At 40.0% G+C, this 16656-nt stretch overlaps 2 protein-coding genes and 2 non-coding genes across 4 annotated transcripts in view; 3 read left to right on the top strand and 1 right to left on the bottom strand.

Annotated features, from left to right (window-relative positions):
• The first annotated feature begins 481 nt into the window (after positions 1 to 481).
• On the top strand, positions 482 to 13307 carry LOC132573867 (T-complex protein 1 subunit alpha-like). The gene is made up of 12 exons (XM_060241781.1): positions 482 to 652; positions 2474 to 2559; positions 4007 to 4135; positions 6491 to 6588; positions 6882 to 6992; positions 7762 to 7943; positions 8139 to 8265; positions 9944 to 10119; positions 10318 to 10441; positions 10746 to 10938; positions 12168 to 12331; positions 12955 to 13307. Exons 1-12 carry the CDS (start codon positions 580 to 582, stop codon positions 13169 to 13171), a joined length of 1680 nt encoding a protein of 559 aa, XP_060097764.1. The 5' UTR covers positions 482 to 579; the 3' UTR covers positions 13172 to 13307.
• On the top strand, positions 1944 to 2066 carry LOC132589467 (small nucleolar RNA SNORA29). The gene has a single exon (XR_009556617.1). It is a non-coding gene; the product is annotated as a small nucleolar RNA SNORA29 (small nucleolar RNA).
• Positions 5364 to 5499, top strand: LOC132589456 (small nucleolar RNA SNORA29). Its single transcript, XR_009556614.1, has one exon. It is a non-coding gene; the product is annotated as a small nucleolar RNA SNORA29 (small nucleolar RNA).
• The window catches only part of LOC132573876 (acetyl-CoA acetyltransferase, cytosolic-like), a 31535-nt gene continuing 28039 nt past the window's right edge, over positions 13161 to 16656 (bottom strand). The window contains exons 7-9 of the mRNA XM_060241792.1: positions 15849 to 16003; positions 14936 to 15046; positions 13161 to 14018 (exon numbers count right to left, since the gene is read on the bottom strand). Coding sequence (XP_060097775.1) covers positions 13851 to 14018; positions 14936 to 15046; positions 15849 to 16003 — 434 coding nt within the window. The 3' untranslated portion in view covers positions 13161 to 13850. The remainder of the gene's footprint in view (positions 14019 to 14935; positions 15047 to 15848; positions 16004 to 16656) is intronic.

Genomic DNA, 16656 nt, shown 5'->3' with positions numbered 1-16656 from the left:
ACGACTGCCTAATGTATAATAAAAAAACCTCAAGGGCTGTTTCCTTTCAAGAAGCCACAAGAAGGTGGGCTTGCTGATACCCCCCTGGGGATTTAGTTCAAACGTCACCCAATAGTAATCAATGTGAGAAAACATAAAGTGGATTTTTCTTTGAAACACTGAAAAGCGGGGGGGAGGACTATTGACGTTATTACCCCCCCCCCTTTAACGAGTTCCGGCGCTTTCCTCCGGCGGAACCACGCCTCCTCCGTCTCCAGCATTTTCTAGAATCGCCCCTAGCTCATATTTGTCATACGCAGCGTATGACCTGTCTCTCTGGTTGCTATGCAACGGGGGCGAAATTCTCATTTGCACGACCAGTCAGTAGCAAAACCGGAACCAACAAAATTGTAAAGGGACTCTGAATTGGTTCTTTTTCTTCTACATCATAGCTCCTATGCGCTACTTTCCTTGGTCATTCCCGCCCTTCCCTTTCAGTCTTCCGCCAGGCGCCATTTTGACAGGCGGGGTTACGCAGAGAGCATAGCGTCATTCGAGTGCTGCGCGCACGTTGCTTGCTCGGTCTCTTTGTTGGAAAAGATGGCGGCGCTGGAGGGGCCTTTGGCGGTCCTCGGAGACCGAGGCACTGGAGAGACCGTTCGCACCCAAAACGGTAAAGACAACAGACCCCCCTTGTCTTTCCAATCTTCTGGCCCGTTTTCTGGGTAACGGTCGCGTCGGGGACAGTTGAGGCGCGCGCTTTCATGATAAAATGGGGCGCCTTTCTGTCCGTGCGTGACTTGTCAGGCCCTGCGGAATGGGCAGTCGGCAGATGCAGCGGCGAGGGGTTGGTGGCAAATTGAGGCTTTCTTAGTTCAGTAGAAACAGGGAATTCATGTGGTGAAATAGCGTTACCAGCTCCTCAGATATTGCATTTCACGCTAGCTAAATAATGCATTTTCAGTCTACTTCGGCAACTGTTTGCAAGTGGATTTATCGTTTCACACAGCAAAATCCAGTTACCGAGTTTATTGAAAGTCTGAAAGCGCCCATATCTTACTGTTCTCCTGTAGGTTGGTCTAAGCTTCTGAGGAGGCCTTTGTGGTTTTGTAAGGAGCTTTTCAGTATGTTCGCTAGTACAGTACCTTCAAAATAGTTAATTATTCTCCTGTGACTTGTTTGACTTTTATTCAGTCACTTATTGCATTTTCCTTACTCTAGCAGGGACATGCTTTGCAATACTACTTATTATCCCCATGAATACTTCTTCCCGGCGACACGTTGCTGCTTTCAAGATCCTGTTTAAGCTGTTTAGATATAATAGGGTCCGATGCCCTCTTGATGAGATACTGTTCTCCTCATTACAGTAACTGAGTAATCTATGACCTAAAACAAATAAAAACCCTTTTGAGCCTAATGAAAAGCGTTTGCTGAGTGACTGCGACAGTGAAGGTCTTACAACTGTTGGTAGATATCACTTCCTTATATGGTACTGGTAGCCTGAAAGATTGCTGTTTCAATAGCAGCTTTTAGAATTTTTAAACAATTAACCCTAAATTACATGATTGGATTTATATAGTGGCTTTTTTGATATTGGGATATTTTCAAAAAACTGACGTTTATTTCATTTACAACCTGTATGTTTTGGTTTTCTTCCTTGTCAGGGCTACAAAGATGGCTAACGGAATAATAAAAACACATCATAATGTTGGTTAAAAATAAAATTAGTTTGTATATAAAACTAAAATGTAGGAAAATTAAAGCATAAGGTAAGGAGGGATTACTGTAGGAATGCCATGTGAAACAAAAAGTCTTCACCTGCTAGCAGAAGCCAGTGGTAAGAGGGGAGGAGTAACCATTTCATTAACTAACTTTGTTTTCTTCATCTGTTATATTGGCACATGTAGGTAATGCTTCCAAACTAAGGGGATTATTTAGATCTATGTCCAAATGGGATCTGAATCTTTCCCATTTTGCGATCATTTATGTTATAAATTAAGTGGTTATGCTTATGGGATAAGTGAAAGCTTGTCAGAGTCTGAAGCGGAAGATATCTTTTTCCTATGTGAATGGCAGAACAGTCTTACAGAGAGCACATTTCAAGTGTGACACTGTTCTGGCTCATATTGTGCCTCAGTGCATTTGTGTATGTGATAAAGGGAGATTTAAATTTGTGTGCCTGTAAAATGCTTTAGTAATGAAACTGGGGGTAAACAAGTAAATAGCTATATGAATAGACTCCGTTCATTTTATCCATCCATTATGAAAAATGGATTGATGGACTGTGAAGGATCTGGTTCATAGGTTTAAGGCATAGTGTATGAGTTTGAAACTTGCTTGTGCACTTTTGTGATACAGGCTACATGCAGAGGTGCAGTGGGAACTAGGCACTGTCAGTCTTGAAATCAGGATTTTCCCAGAACTGTTTTGCTTTTTTAAAAAGGCTTTGATTTACTTTGTTTATGAATAAGTTGTATGTATTTTATTGAAACAGTTGTTGCTGCTGCTTCCATTGCCAATATTGTGAAGAGTTCCCTTGGTCCAGTTGGTTTGGATAAAATGTTGGTGGATGACATTGGAGTAAGTAAACAGTATTTTCATTGAGAAGGTTTTAGAAAGTGTGTTGTATGCTCAGCTGATACATGTTGAAGGTGAAATTTTATACCTATCTTCTGTAATGGTATTTGTACTCTTTGCTATATAAACTATGGTAACTATCATCTTAAGCTTTTAGTATTCTGATTTTTATAAGGTGCATGTTTCTGTGCAAATTGAGAAACCATTGGCTTTCTTGTGTCTACACAGAGTGTTCTGTGATATATGAAATAATTCTGTTTCTCACAATCAAATAATTTGCATAAAATGTCTTGTCAGCACAACTAAAAGCTTTGTTAAAAGCAGTATTGAATTTCATAATGTGCATGTCTATTTGAGAAATCATCCTCAGCAGCCTTGCAGATTTGCATGTTATTTACATGACCAGAAAAGAACAATTACTACCCTGCTCATATAAAATTTGTGAGTAAGAAATAGTGAAAAAGCTGTAGTGGCAGATCCCATTCTGGTTGATCAGTATCATCCTATCATCCTTTATGCCATTTTTTAGGTATTCTACCTAATAAATTAGCCCAGCTATGTTTAATAAGATTTACTCCCCTTAGTGTGTGTAAGATAGCTGTCTTGGCGATTTAAGTGATTCAGGAATGTGAATGGAGGAAAAAATGCCTGGAAGATTAATATATGTTAGGTACATTGTAGAAGGTCATTAAGCAAACCAGCCCATGCATAGCCAAAAGACTTGTTACTCAAACATTTAGGTTAGGGGTGTCAAACTCATGTTATGAGGGATGGATCTGACATAAATGAGACCTTGTTGGGCCAAGCCATGTCAGGCTGTGCCGTGCGTGTAGCTATTTAAGATTAGATAGCAGAGATATAAACTTTATAAAGGACACAGACAAACACAAAGATTTTTTTAAAAAACCTTAATATACAACATGCTTAAAACATTAGCACTCGTTGGTCTTAAAGGTGCTTTCTTTGTATCTCTCCCACGGGATCCAGGGAACTGGGCAAAGGAAGCTCTGGCTCTTCCCTTCCTGCCCCAGGGGACCAGGAGTGGGAAGAGCCTTAGCCAATAGAAGGAAGAGAGGCTTGGCTCATTAGCTCTACTGTGCAGTTGGGAGAGCCTGGAAAGTAAACTCTCCCTTTCTTTCCAAGAGAGGAGCCAATGGAGAAAGTCTTTGCACTGTAGCTCCTGTGCGATTGAGCAAGCCTTGCAAAGCAAACTTATGCACAAGGAAGCAAACGAGAGGGAGAAGGAAGCAGATGAAAGCCAGTTGCTCAGGGGCCTGATAGGAGTCCTCCAAGGGCCTGATTTGGCCCCTGAGCCGCATATTTGATATCCTTGATTTAGTAATGATGTTTGCATAACTCGTCAGTATTTTTTATTTTGATAGTTAGATTTTGTTATCATAAGCAATGCTAAATGAACATAAATAATGTTTTGCCATGTTTGGATAACTAGGATGTGACCATCACGAATGATGGTGCAACCATTCTGAAGTTACTGGAGGTAGAGCATCCTGCTGCAAAAGTTCTGTGTGAACTAGCAGATCTACAAGACAAAGAAGTAGGAGATGGGACCACCTCTGTGGTATGTGTATATATGGAAAGGTTTTGACTGCAAGTCATTGTTCTATACTGTTGTCCTGTAATTTTGAAATCTGTGGTGCTCTCAAGTTTTTCCACATTATTTAAATAATTGCCAAAATTCATCTAACTTTTATTGGCTTGAAGGTTTGAACATCATTCTAACATCACAGCCAAAAAGTGTAGAAGTATCTGGTTTTTTATGGAGTTTATAATTTTAAAGCCTCTGTTTCATATATGTGATTTTCTGTTTATGTAAAATTGATAATTGAAGCAGTCATTAAATGGCTTGTTGAGTCTGAGGATTTATGTTCACATTGTGTACTTCTAATTATGATTATGTGGAAGTAAGTCCCATAGAATTCAGTAGGTTTAGTTTGCACTTGACTTGTTTGGGACTGCAGCCTTAGTCTGCAATTGAAATTCAGTGGCGTTGGTTTGTGTATTGGTATTGTCAGGTTGTTTCCAACAGGCCATGCATGGAAGTTTTCCCACAGTCCTCTCTGTTCCTAGAGCCCCCCCTCTGACTCCTGGAAAGAGAATTTCTGGGACTGTAGGAGCTATGCGTAGGAACAGTTATAGTGAGGAGGATGAACTTGACCCTTTTCCTCAGCAAAATGTGCTTTTGGAAGAGGAAGGAGTGATTCACCCTCTTGTCCTTCTTCACTCCAACTCTCCCAACTCATGTGGCTAGTTTATGGGTCCAATGACCCTGGGAATGATCTTTCAGAACAGGCTGTAAAAAAGCATACAGAAAAACGTGTAGAGGTAAGACACAGGCCAATATATTCTGTCAATATAATTACATGGAGCCCCATGGCGCAGAGTCGTAAAGCTGCAGTACTGCAGAGTCTGAGCTCTCATCCTGATGTCACATCCTGAGGTGATGTCACATCTGGGATGATGTCACATCCTGAGTTCGATCCCAGCAGAAGTTGGGTTCAGGTAGCTGGCTCGAGGTTGACTTAGCCTTTCATCCTTCTGAGGTCAGTAAAATGAGTACCCAGCTTGGTGGGGGGAAAGTGTAGATGACTGGGGAAGGCAGTGGCAAACCACCCCATAAAAAGGTCTGCCGTGAAAACGTGATGTGACATCACCCCAAAATTGGAAACGACTGGTGCTTGCACAGGGGACTACCTTTACCTTTTTAATAATTACGTAGACTTGAACTCAATATTTTTGGTAATCATTTAGTCTACATTCTTTTTACTGTTAAAACTCCCAAGCAAACCTTTCCCATTTGACTGCTGTCTATTTGCTCTACAAAATAGGTGGCTATGCTTATGGGATAAAAAAACAGCCTGCCAAAGTCTGAAGGAGAAGAATGATACTGTCTTCTTTCTATATGCAATGGCAGAACATGTTGTTAGAGAACAATTCAGATTGTAAGACAACCTGCAGTTTAGCTTGCTTAGCAATATTATACAACAGTTTTTCTTGCAAACTGATATAAAGTAAACTAAAGGATGGAGCAGTTTCAGAGGATAACCTAGTTGGGTCTGCAGTAGAACAGCTAGATTCGAGTCCAGTAGCATCTTTGAGATTTAACAAGATTTTCAGGTAAGCTTTCGGGATTCAAAGTTGCCTTTGTCAGCTACCTGTGATAGAATGGAGCAGTTTGAAATTGAGAAATAACACTTCTGCTGTTTCTTAACTACCATAATGTGTATGTGCATAACAAATGTGTATACTTCCCAATTCTGAATCATGCATAAAACTGTTTTGTCTTGATTAAATAGTGACTTACCTAGAGAGATTAGCACCTTCACATTAATACAGGAACAAATCTGTTTCTACACTGTGCAACTCCCTCCTTCCAGCTTTAGCAGTAGATGACAAAGTGTAACATGTGAGAAGCCTATGCTCCTCTCCAACAATCACATAAAAACAAAATGGGAAGTAGATCAATCACTACTTTATCGTCAAAAGCAGCGGCAGCTTTCTTCTTTAGTTCTTGCATGAGAAAAATGGTGGCTTCACTAACAGCAGAAGCAATAAAGCATCTCTAGGATCTACTTCTCATATTTTGTCTGCCTACTTCTGCCACTCCCCGATTTCTATCCCTGGAAAGCCCTTTGAGTCAGCCTTTGTTTCTTAGAACTTCCAGTGCTGGCCCCTATGATTTACTCTAGGAATTGGACAAAACAGGATAGGGACTATGTTTAGAAGGTATGCACTGGCCTAAATGCCTCTGAGGGTTCCCACCTCTACAGTAAGTTATATACTAAATTGTATATAAAGTAACTTGTATTAACACTTATTTCCTCTTAACTGAAATGGTATTCTGTTTTTCATTGAGTGTTCTTTGAACACTGAGTACTTTTGTGTTCTTTGCATAATCATGTATCTTTTATGACAGGTAATTATTGCTGCAGAACTGTTGAAAAATGCAGATGAATTGGTGAAACAGAAAATTCATCCTACTTCCATCATTAGTGGATATCGTCTTGCTTGCAAGTAAGAAATGTTTATATGTACTGGCAAGCAATTTTAGCCTTGCCTATTAATTTCCTTTGACATTGTGATGGCAAAATGCTGATGGTCCACTCAGTCTTTTTTCAGTCCTTGCATCATTTACAAAAGTAAATACTGTTTTTTAATATGCTGTTACAAGGTAGATTCTGTTCCTTAATATAAGGTTTATATAACTTGTATAAGTAAACAGGCAAACAACTGAGAATGTTAGAATAACTTTGCACTAGTAAATGAAATTCTAAACAATTCTGGGGAAATATTTTTGTGTTGAACAGGGAAGCAGTTCGTTACATCAATGAAAATCTTGTTATTAACTCAGATGAACTTGGCAGGGACTGTCTGATTAATGCAGCTAAAACATCTATGTCCTCCAAAATCATTGGAGTGTATCCTTTTGATTCACAACGAACAAAGTATGGATGGAACAAAGTATGTATGGAAACTAAAATCCAGACATGAAGAGATGGTCCTTGCTGCTTTCTCAGGTGAATTAATAAAATGAAGGTTTACGGGACTTGTGCTGGCCTGATTTCTGTTGGGATGGCTGTGTACATAGGAAGTCTCTAAATTGTTTTGCGATTTGTCTCTCCATTATGAGGTCCAGTGGGAAATCAACACATTTTTGTGTCCCTAGGCTTCCCACAGGTATACATAATTTCCTTTGTTTCTGGCTGCTTTTGTGATTCATCCAGGGTATAGGCAATTGACTACTAGAGGGTACAGGGTGGGGGCTGTGATAAATTATGAGGATGGAGGAATCTTGCTCTTCAAAATTCTGTTCTTGAGCAGGCTGATTCCCTCTGCCCTCTTTTTCTTAGTGGATGGTAATTAACTCTCAACATTTTGTTCATTTTGAGGCATTTTCAGTGTTTTTTCCCTTTGATTATTTTAGAAGACACATCTTTCTGTATGCCTATACGGAAAACTACTTTGTCATTGGCCTTGCTGTTTTATCAGTTTATTCTTTGCTGTTGTGAAGATATTTGCATAATGGAGAATGTTGTTTTACAGAACCAGCATCTGTAAAATGGTATTGGCCTTTGCTATGTTAAAAGGCTGCTCTGCTGATTGGTTAAGTTACCTTAATGTGTGTGCTGTAAATTTCATGAATTCTTGATACAACTGCCCTTATTTGCCTTAATAGTCTTCTTTCAGTGACAGTGATTTCTTTGCAAACATGGTAGTGGATGCTGCTCTTGCCGTTAAATATACAGATCAAAAAGGGCAAGCACGTTATCCCATCAATTCCATTAATGTTTTAAAGGCACATGGCCGCAGTCAGAAAGAGAGCATTCTTGTAAATGGCTACGCGTTGAACTGTGTTGTGGGATCCCAAGGTAAGGTTAAGATCTTTCTTCCCCTCCCCCTCTCCCAGAGGGATGTAGCTGGAACTCACTTTCTGGAATTTACTGTGTTTTGTATAATACCATGTAACTACAGTGTAAATCCTGTAAATTAAATACTAGTTGAAGTTTTTCAGTGTTATAAAAGTATATTTGGATAAAGGATCTTAGGTGTACTTTATTTTTTAGGCATGATCAAAAGAATAGTTAATGCGAAGATTGCATGTCTTGACTTCAGCCTGCAAAAAACTAAAATGAAGCTTGGTGTTCAGGTGGTTATTACAGACCCTGAGAAACTGGACCAGATCAGGCAGAGGTATGCTGTGTGGATTTTAAAAAACAAACTTTTAAACTGTTGAATGTGTAGTTCTAAGCTCTTTACTGGACAGTCATACATAATACGTTTAGGAGTTTATCATCTTTGATTTTTATCATTAATTGGAAAGATTATTGGAAATATCATTTCTGTATATTAAATTTATTTATTTATTCCTCGTATTTATATCCCGCCCTCCCTGCGGGCAGCTAACAACAATCAACTCCAAACAATAAAACAGTAAGCAAACAATTAAAATTAACAATCATTACCAATTAACAATTTAAAACAGTTTAAAATAGTTTAAAACAACTTTTGGTGCTAGTGTTGGTACCATTACATTCAGCGATGTTGGTCATCTACTTATACTGTAGTTTAACTAAAGGCAAGTCGAAATAGAGCTGTTTTACAGGCCTTGTGGAACTGGGCAAGGTCCCGCAAGGCCCTTACATCTTCTGGGAGTTGGTTCCATCAGTGGGGGGCAGCAATTGAGAAGGCTCTTTCTCTGGTAGCCTTCAGTCTCGCCTCCCTCAGCCTGGGGATTAACAGTAAATTCTGCGATCCAGATCTAAGTACCCTCTGGGGAACATGTGGGGAGATAATACAATTAAAACCTGAAGGCATAAGAATTACATAGCATTCTTTTCTAAATTATAGCTTGCTGAACTGTACAGAAGCCAGTTCAAAAGAGCAAGAGCCTAGTAGCACTTTAAAGGCTAACAAAAATTGTGGCAGAGTATGAGCTTTTGTGAGTATGAGCTAGTTCATTCTCAGTTAATTATTAAAAGAACAGCAATGGTAACTGTACTTCTATAGGTTTTAATCTCAACTGTTGTTAATGTGGGAGAGATTTAAACCAGTTTCTCCTGTCTCATATCTTCAGAACAGTGCTTCTTTCCTGCTGAAAAACCACTCAGGATCCAGCAGCTTTCTGTTTTGTGGCCTAAAGCTGAGGGTTGTTTGCTGCATCAGTTTCTCATGGGTTCTATTGAGAGTTCATATGCATAAAGAACTTCAGATTATATATATTCATAGTGTAACACTGCTGTAGAGCAACATTTGTGTACCCCCATCCACTTACGGTCATCTAGTCGGCAAAATTCTGTCTCCTTTTTTGTACCTATATAGCAAGCTGTAAGGACATCTTGCTATAGCTGGGGAGAGGGTTCCCGAGCCCCCTTTCCTCTAAAGTAGACAGAAATACAATGATTCATATGGAAGCAAGATCACAGGTGGCTTGGTGCTAGAGTTAGGTAGTTTTAGGTTGTGTTTTTACTATATCAAGTGTGCTCGTAGCTAAAATTGGTTGGGAAGTGGAACACAGATCTGAACCAGTATTCAGAGGAACAGATTGCTTATCTTAGATGGTGGTTATGTTGGCAAAGATGCCTTTCAGGGAAGCCCATCTTACCATTACTGAACTTAACATTTAGGAACCTTTGATCATCTTCCAGGGAATTCCCTAGTACATAGTTTGAGGTATTCTTCCATTGTTTTCACGGCTGAGATGCAACTTTATTATGCTAATAAATACAGTGGGGGAATATGCATTAAATCTCAGCAGGTTGATATCTCAGCATTTTGGTATTTCTGAGCATCTTTTCTTTATAGCTTTACTACTGATCTTGAATTTGAATAAAGTTGGTCTTAACTAATTTATATGCATTATCTTATGCAGAGAAGCTGACATCACTAAAGAGAGAATTCAGAAGATCTTGGCTACAGGTGCCAATGTTGTTCTGACCACTGGTGGCATTGATGATATGTGTCTGAAATACTTTGTGGATGCTGGTGCCATGGCAGTACGCAGAGTTCTAAAAAGAGATCTCAAACGCATTGCTAAGGCTGCTGGAGGTAATTTATAGCTCAGGATGTGGAAATTTGCACTTTAAATCCAAGCCACAGTTTTGTCTTTTTAATGGAAAACTCAAATATGTGGAATAGTATTAGTAATCACCCTTGGGCTAGGAAACCTTAGTTTTTGTTTGGGACTGTTTGGTGTAATTAGAATATGTGGTTTTGTGTATTAAAAGTTTTTTTTGTCTTTATAAGCCACAATTTGTTCTACCCTGGCAAACCTGGAAGGTGAAGAAACTTTTGAAGCATCAATGCTGGGGCAGGCAGAAGAAGTGGTTCAAGAGAGAATTTGTGATGATGAATTGATCTTAATCAAGAAGTAAGAAAACTTTTAAACTTAATACATAACATTTAATTTTGCTTCACTTTTTGAAAGTTTCCCATTTAATTGCTGCCATGCTGTTTTAGTGGCATGAGCAGTTATACGCGTGGGATAAATGATCACTGGCCATCTGTAATTGAGTTGGTGAGATGGGAAATGTCTCCCCTTTATTGATGGACCTGGACATTGAATTTAGTCTTTATTAGCAGCATAATGAATATATGGTATCAAGTATAACTAGTGAGGCAAGAATAGATGCTTGCAAATTATGAGAAAACAGATTCTCATATCTCCATTACAGTACTAAGGCACGAACATCAGCCTCCATAATATTACGAGGAGCAAATGACTTCATGTGTGATGAGATGGAGCGATCTCTGCATGATGCTCTTTGTGTTGTCAAAAGAGTACTAGAGTCAAAGTCTGTTGTACCAGGAGGTGGAGCTGTTGAAGCAGCACTTTCCATTTATCTAGAGAATTATGCAACTAGCATGGTAAGTGATCCAATTAATGTTTAACAGAGAATACTTTTGCATGTCACCTTGGTGTTGCCAATTCTTGAGAGCAGCCACATTTCTAAACTGAATTGGAGATGGTAGGATGTTACTGTACAGAACAAAAACACTCATTGGGTTGTACCCAACGCAAGGATCATGGATTTTCCCCACTTTCTGCTTCCCTCACCAATCTTTTCTGACACTAAGAAAGTTGATTTCTGGACTTCTGCGATTCTTTCAAGAAGGACAGTTTCATCCCTGTCACCTTCCCCATCGCATTCTTTCGTTCATGCAGATCCTGCAACCTGGGAATAAACTTCCAGGGCTAGAAAGGACTGCTGCAGTGGATAGGACTATTTGTAGCTCTTTATGCTTTTTGCTGTTAGATCACTGGAATCCAGATCAGTGTCTGTAAAATAGTTCTTTTATTGTATTAATGCAGTACTTAAAGTTGTGCTGATCTGGATTCCAGTGATCTAACAGCAAAAGCATAGTTAAAAGGGGCCATACAGGCTATCTAGTCCAATCCCCTGCTCAATACAGGATCAACTTAGAGCATCCCTGACCAGTATTTGTCCAGCCACTGCTTAAAGACTGCCAGTGAGGGGGAGCACACCACCTCCCTCAGTTGCTGATTCCAGTGTCGAACAACTCTTACTGTAAAAAAAGTTTTTCCTAATATCTATTTGATACCTTCCCACTCTTAATTTATTTACTACACGTCTTCTCTGCTGCCAGCAGGAATAGCTCCCTGCCCTCCTCTAAGTGACAGCCCTTCAAATACGTGAGAGCAGTCATGTGCCCCTTCAACCTCCTCTTCTCCAGACTGAACATTCCAGAGTCTCTCAGTCTTTCCTCATAGGGCTTAGTCTCCAGGCCCCTGATCATCCTCATCGCTCTCCTCTGCACCTACCCTGTCCACATACTTCCTGAAGTGAGGCCTCCGGAACTGCACACAATACTCCAGGTGTGGCCTGACCAATGTAGTGTACAGCAGAACTATGACATCTTGCAATCTGGAAGTTATGCCTCTGTTGATACACCCCAAGATGGCATTTGCCTTTTTTGTCGCTGTATCACACTGGCTGCTCATATTTAACTTATCATCCACCTGTATTCCAAGATCTTGCTCGTGCACACTGCTACCCAGAACTACATCCCCCATACGTGTTTCTCATTTTTGTTACTGAACTGTAGAGTGAAGGTTTTTTTTCTTTTTTAATTAGGGATCACGTGAACAGCTTGCTATTGCGGAATTTGCAAGATCCCTCCTAGTAATTCCAAATACTTTAGCAGTCAATGCTGCCCAAGATGCCATAGATCTTGTTGCAAAACTCAGGGCATTTCATAACGAAGCTCAAGTTAATCCTGAACGGAAAAATCTGAAATGGTAGGTGTCTGTGATAAATGGAACAATTAAAGGGGTTGGTGACATAATAAAGGTAAAAGCAGTCCCCTGTGCAAGCACCAGTCGTTTCTGACTCTGGGGTGAAGTTGCTTTCACGACGTTTTCATGGCAGACTTTTTATGCGGTGGTTTTGCCATTGCCTTCCCCAGTCATCTACACTTTCCCTCCAGCAAGCTGGGTACTCATTTACCCACCTCGGCAGGATGGAAGGCTGGGTCAGCCTCAAGCTGGCTACCTGAACTCAGCTTCCACCGAGATTGAACTCTGGTCGTGAGCAGTGCTTAGGGCTGCAGTACTGCAGCTGCGCCACGGGGCTCCTTGGTGACATAATAGCTGACAGCTATTAAATGCTTATTCCTAGTTTTACCATTTATCATAAAAGCAGTAATTCTTTTGACATATTGATTTTAAACCATTTGCCTCCAGCTAGTGGTATGTCATAGCTATGTTCGTTGATGGAGAGAGTGAACTGAAATTAAGCAGGTATTGTCCTTTTATGTAGTTTAGAAACATTCAAAGTGGGTCTTACTTTATGGTTTAGGATAAGGTCATATTAAAATTTATATATCAGTATCACAACTGTTCGTGCTTCTGTGTTCTTGCAGGATTGGCCTTGATTTAATCAATGGAAAGCCACGTGATAATAAGCAGGCTGGTGTCTTTGAGCCTACCATGGTCAAAACCAAGAGTCTGAAGTTTGCAACAGAAGCAGCAATTACTATTCTCCGAATTGATGACCTTATTAAGTTGCACCCTGAAAGTAAAAATGATAAAGGTGGGTGTTATCAAGATGCTGTTCACTCTGGAGCAATTGAAGACTAAATGCATTTTTATTTAATTTTGTTTCTGTACAATTCTTTGTAGTTCTGTATTTACTGGTATGTTAATAAAAGAATCTGTTAAAATCCTGTCCCCTCACAGGAGGTGGTTAACTACTGAATAAATGAAATGAATCCCAGATTTTGTATTTGTCAATGCTGTAGTACATCGTAACGCTTACAACTGGGGGAAGATGAATGCTTGAACCATCAGAAAGTAGACCTCTCCCTCAGTTTATGTATGGCAGGAAATTGAAGGGGGAGGGTGTGAGGTCATGCAGCTCTTAGTGCACACAGATGAGAACTACTGTTTTCCTGCGTGCTGTGCAGCAATGAAAAAGCCTGTTAATTATTTGCCTGTACTACGGAAGGGGGTGAGTAGTGACTGAAGACACGGATTTGTTGCTTTAGTAAGTCAACATTTATGGACTCTTCATAGCAATACAAACCATCTCAATCCCATTACAGTTAAGCTCTATATACCTGCTGTGGGAAAAAGGGGGGAGAGTATACCCTGTAGGGAAAATTCTGCTGCTAAGGCTTAAGCTGGTCCTATTATACTTTTTTAAAATGACAGGTGCAGGCAATGTAAATGTGTACAGTAATGTTAAAATGGAATGAAAAACAACTTTAAGTGAATTCAAGGCATGATATACATTAGTTCAGAAATAAGGAAAGGTTTGCTATCTTTCTACACACATAGCTATGCCCATCCCTCCTCCTATGCACAAGGCAGCAACTCCCCGCTTTTTCCCTCTTCGCTCCAGTGCATGCACTAGAGTAACAAGGATGCGACATCCAGATGCTCCCAGGGGATGACCAAGGGCAACAGCCCCACCTTCAACATTAACCTGCCAAAAAAACAAACAAGCAGCTTATTTTCTTTACGTTTGTTATTGTTCTGTAGCTAAGAAGTATGACACAAAAGTTCTGTTCATATGGCTTCTTAACTCTCCTTAAAAATCTGTAGCCCAACTACTTGGTAAGTTTTGCAGAACAGCCCTGTTACAATAGGAATTTAAAAATACAGTCTAGCCTCCCTTGACCACAGTGCTTGACTAACTAGTAGTTGCTTAAAGGTTGCACAGATGCCTTAATACAGGTGTTCAGTGCTGTATCTTCCTAAAAGAAGCTATAAGATGGCCCCACCCCCAGTATCCCTTTTTGATTTGAAAGCATATATTGTCAGCTTTCTCTAAGACTATGCATAACACATCATAGACTATGATGTTTTACCTGAAGATCTTTCTATCTGCTATTTACTCCAGGCATTGAGCTGTTTTCACTTCTGTCCTTCCTTCTAGAGAGCCAGTTTGGTGTAGTGGTTAAGTGTGCGGACTCTTATCTGGGAGAACCGGGTTTGATTCCCCACTCCTCCACTTGCACCTGCTAGCATGGCCTTGGGTCAGCCATAGCTCTGGCAGAGGTTGTCCTTGAAACGGCAGCTGCTGTGAGAGCCCTCTCCAGCCCCACCCACCTCACAGGGTGTCTGTTGTGGGGGAGGAAGGCAAAGGAGATTGTGAGCCGCTCTGAAACTCTTCGGAGTGGAGGGCGGGATATAAATCCAATATCATCATCATCTTCTACCCTCTCTTCATTTTCAGGACACTGTTCTTTCTTAGGTTACAATAAAGAGCTTGGGGAAAGTGCTTTTTTAAAAAAATTAGTATGTAAAAACTTATTTGGACTCCTGGGCAAACACTACAAAAATATCCCTTAAGCTTGGTAGATTCTAGTATCTCTGTTGAGTTTTCATTACCATACATACCTTTTCAGGGTTCAATTTTAGCTCCCTTGTTATTGCTACACCTAGTGAAGCAAAGGCCTCATTAATTTCAAACAAGTCCACTTGGTCCATTGTCCACCCTGCTTTTTCAACCTAGAAGACAAAATACCATTAGAATTGTTAATTGCTAAAAGTAAAATTGCTTTGTCTTTAAGAATGGCGACAGTGAAGGCTGAAGGATTCCAGACACAGTTCAAATTATGTGGTAGTGTAGATAGCTGCTGTATGAATTAAGACCAAACAACAGCATGCTAAATTCTGTTTGGCCCTACAAAGACATGGAAGGAGCCACTATGGATTGGAACCATGGCAGAGGCGTTTTTCTCACGTGTGTGGGATATTTTAAGCTACAGATGGGGAAGAGGCACTTTCCCCCTACTATAGCTTGAAGCACAAGCTCCTGGGGCTATTTTTATAAAGTTATGGAGGAAGATAATCCCTTAACCCAACACAGTTGCCTCAGTATAGCTGTTTTTAGGCAAAGATAACATCCGAAGTTCCAGTTATAGAACTTCAGCATCCAATGTCCTTTAGACATAAGGTTGCAACTCAACTGACACAGGAGTAAGTGCCATTAAACTCGGATTTACATCTAAGTAAGCATTCACAGAATTGGGCCATGAACCTTCCAATGCATATTAAATGCTATGTTTCTGTTATTAGAGTGTTTTTAGATGGAGTGGTAGATGTCCAGTCTAACGGTGATTTTTTTGGCACCAAGTTCCATTAGCGAAGAGTAAGAAAAGGAAAAAAGGAAAGGTCCCCTGTGCAAGCACCAGTCATTTTTGACTCTGGGTTGTAAGAGTAAGAACATACTGCCTATTTGTAATAGTTTTGTTTTCAAGGTCAAATAGTTACTCTAAAGAAATCAACGTATTCCTGCTGTGACACTTACCGCTTTCTTTATGGCTGGGACAGGTCCCATTCCCATTACAGAAGGGTCTACACCTGCTTGCGCCCAAGACACAATATGTGCCAAAGGTGTAAGACCTCGTCTTAGTGCTTCTACTTTTTTCATGAGAATTACAGCTGCAGCACCATCATTTATACCTGAAGACAGAAGAATAATGTTTCTGTTGTAAAAACTAACACAGCGGGAAACTTGGTACACATATTGGGCTGGATCCGATTGAGCATTTCTGCTTGTGCTGCAAGAGCTCTTGTGGAAGTGGAAACACAAGATTCATTGCAAGCAGCTGAGCTCTTAAGCCAACTTAACTGCATCCCATCTACATTTCCACTTACACAAAAAATAGCAGTATAGATATCAGCAACACTTCTCCCCTGACCTTTAATCAAATATCTCGCTGTTGGATTGTAATGGTGACTGCATCAAATAGCATTTTTGAATTTTCTAGACAACACTGATCAGAAGTGAAAAATCAGCAAGATCTTAAAGTAGATCTTGTGCAATATCATGCACAAAAGGCCCTTTGTAAAATTAAGCAAGCTGTTACTTTTTACATGGTGTGGTTCAACCCATCACACTCTAAATAATATATATATCCTTTGCCTTCTCCCATGCTGTCTTTGGCAGGAGAAGACAATCCTGAGAAAGAATTGCTGCTAATTTACTCTTTCATTTCTTAATTGAAATCTTTATTTTCAACATTCTCCTTTCTGTGTTACATCAAAATGAAAGTCCATGCTCAAAAACCTCCTGAAGGCAAATGTATCAAGGTGTTTTCCTTACTAATCCCATT

Source organism: Heteronotia binoei, chromosome 1 (assembly GCF_032191835.1).
Source record: "Heteronotia binoei isolate CCM8104 ecotype False Entrance Well chromosome 1, APGP_CSIRO_Hbin_v1, whole genome shotgun sequence".
Classification (NCBI taxonomy): Eukaryota; Metazoa; Chordata; class Lepidosauria; order Squamata; family Gekkonidae; genus Heteronotia; species Heteronotia binoei.
Note: the sequence above shows the minus strand (reverse complement) of the source record. Positions and strands in the feature narration are given on the sequence as shown.

Excerpts from the sequence above, each read along its gene's own strand:
- LOC132573867 (XM_060241781.1), top strand. The coding sequence starts at position 580 with ATGGCGGCGCTGGAGGGGCCTTTGGCGGTCCTCGGAGACCGAGGCACT. Across the intron at positions 2,560-4,006 it reads TGTTGGTGGATGACATTGGA|GATGTGACCATCACGAATGA; the intron begins GTAAGTAAACAG and ends TTGGATAACTAG. Across the intron at positions 8,266-9,943 it reads CTGGACCAGATCAGGCAGAG|AGAAGCTGACATCACTAAAG; the intron begins GTATGCTGTGTG and ends TATCTTATGCAG.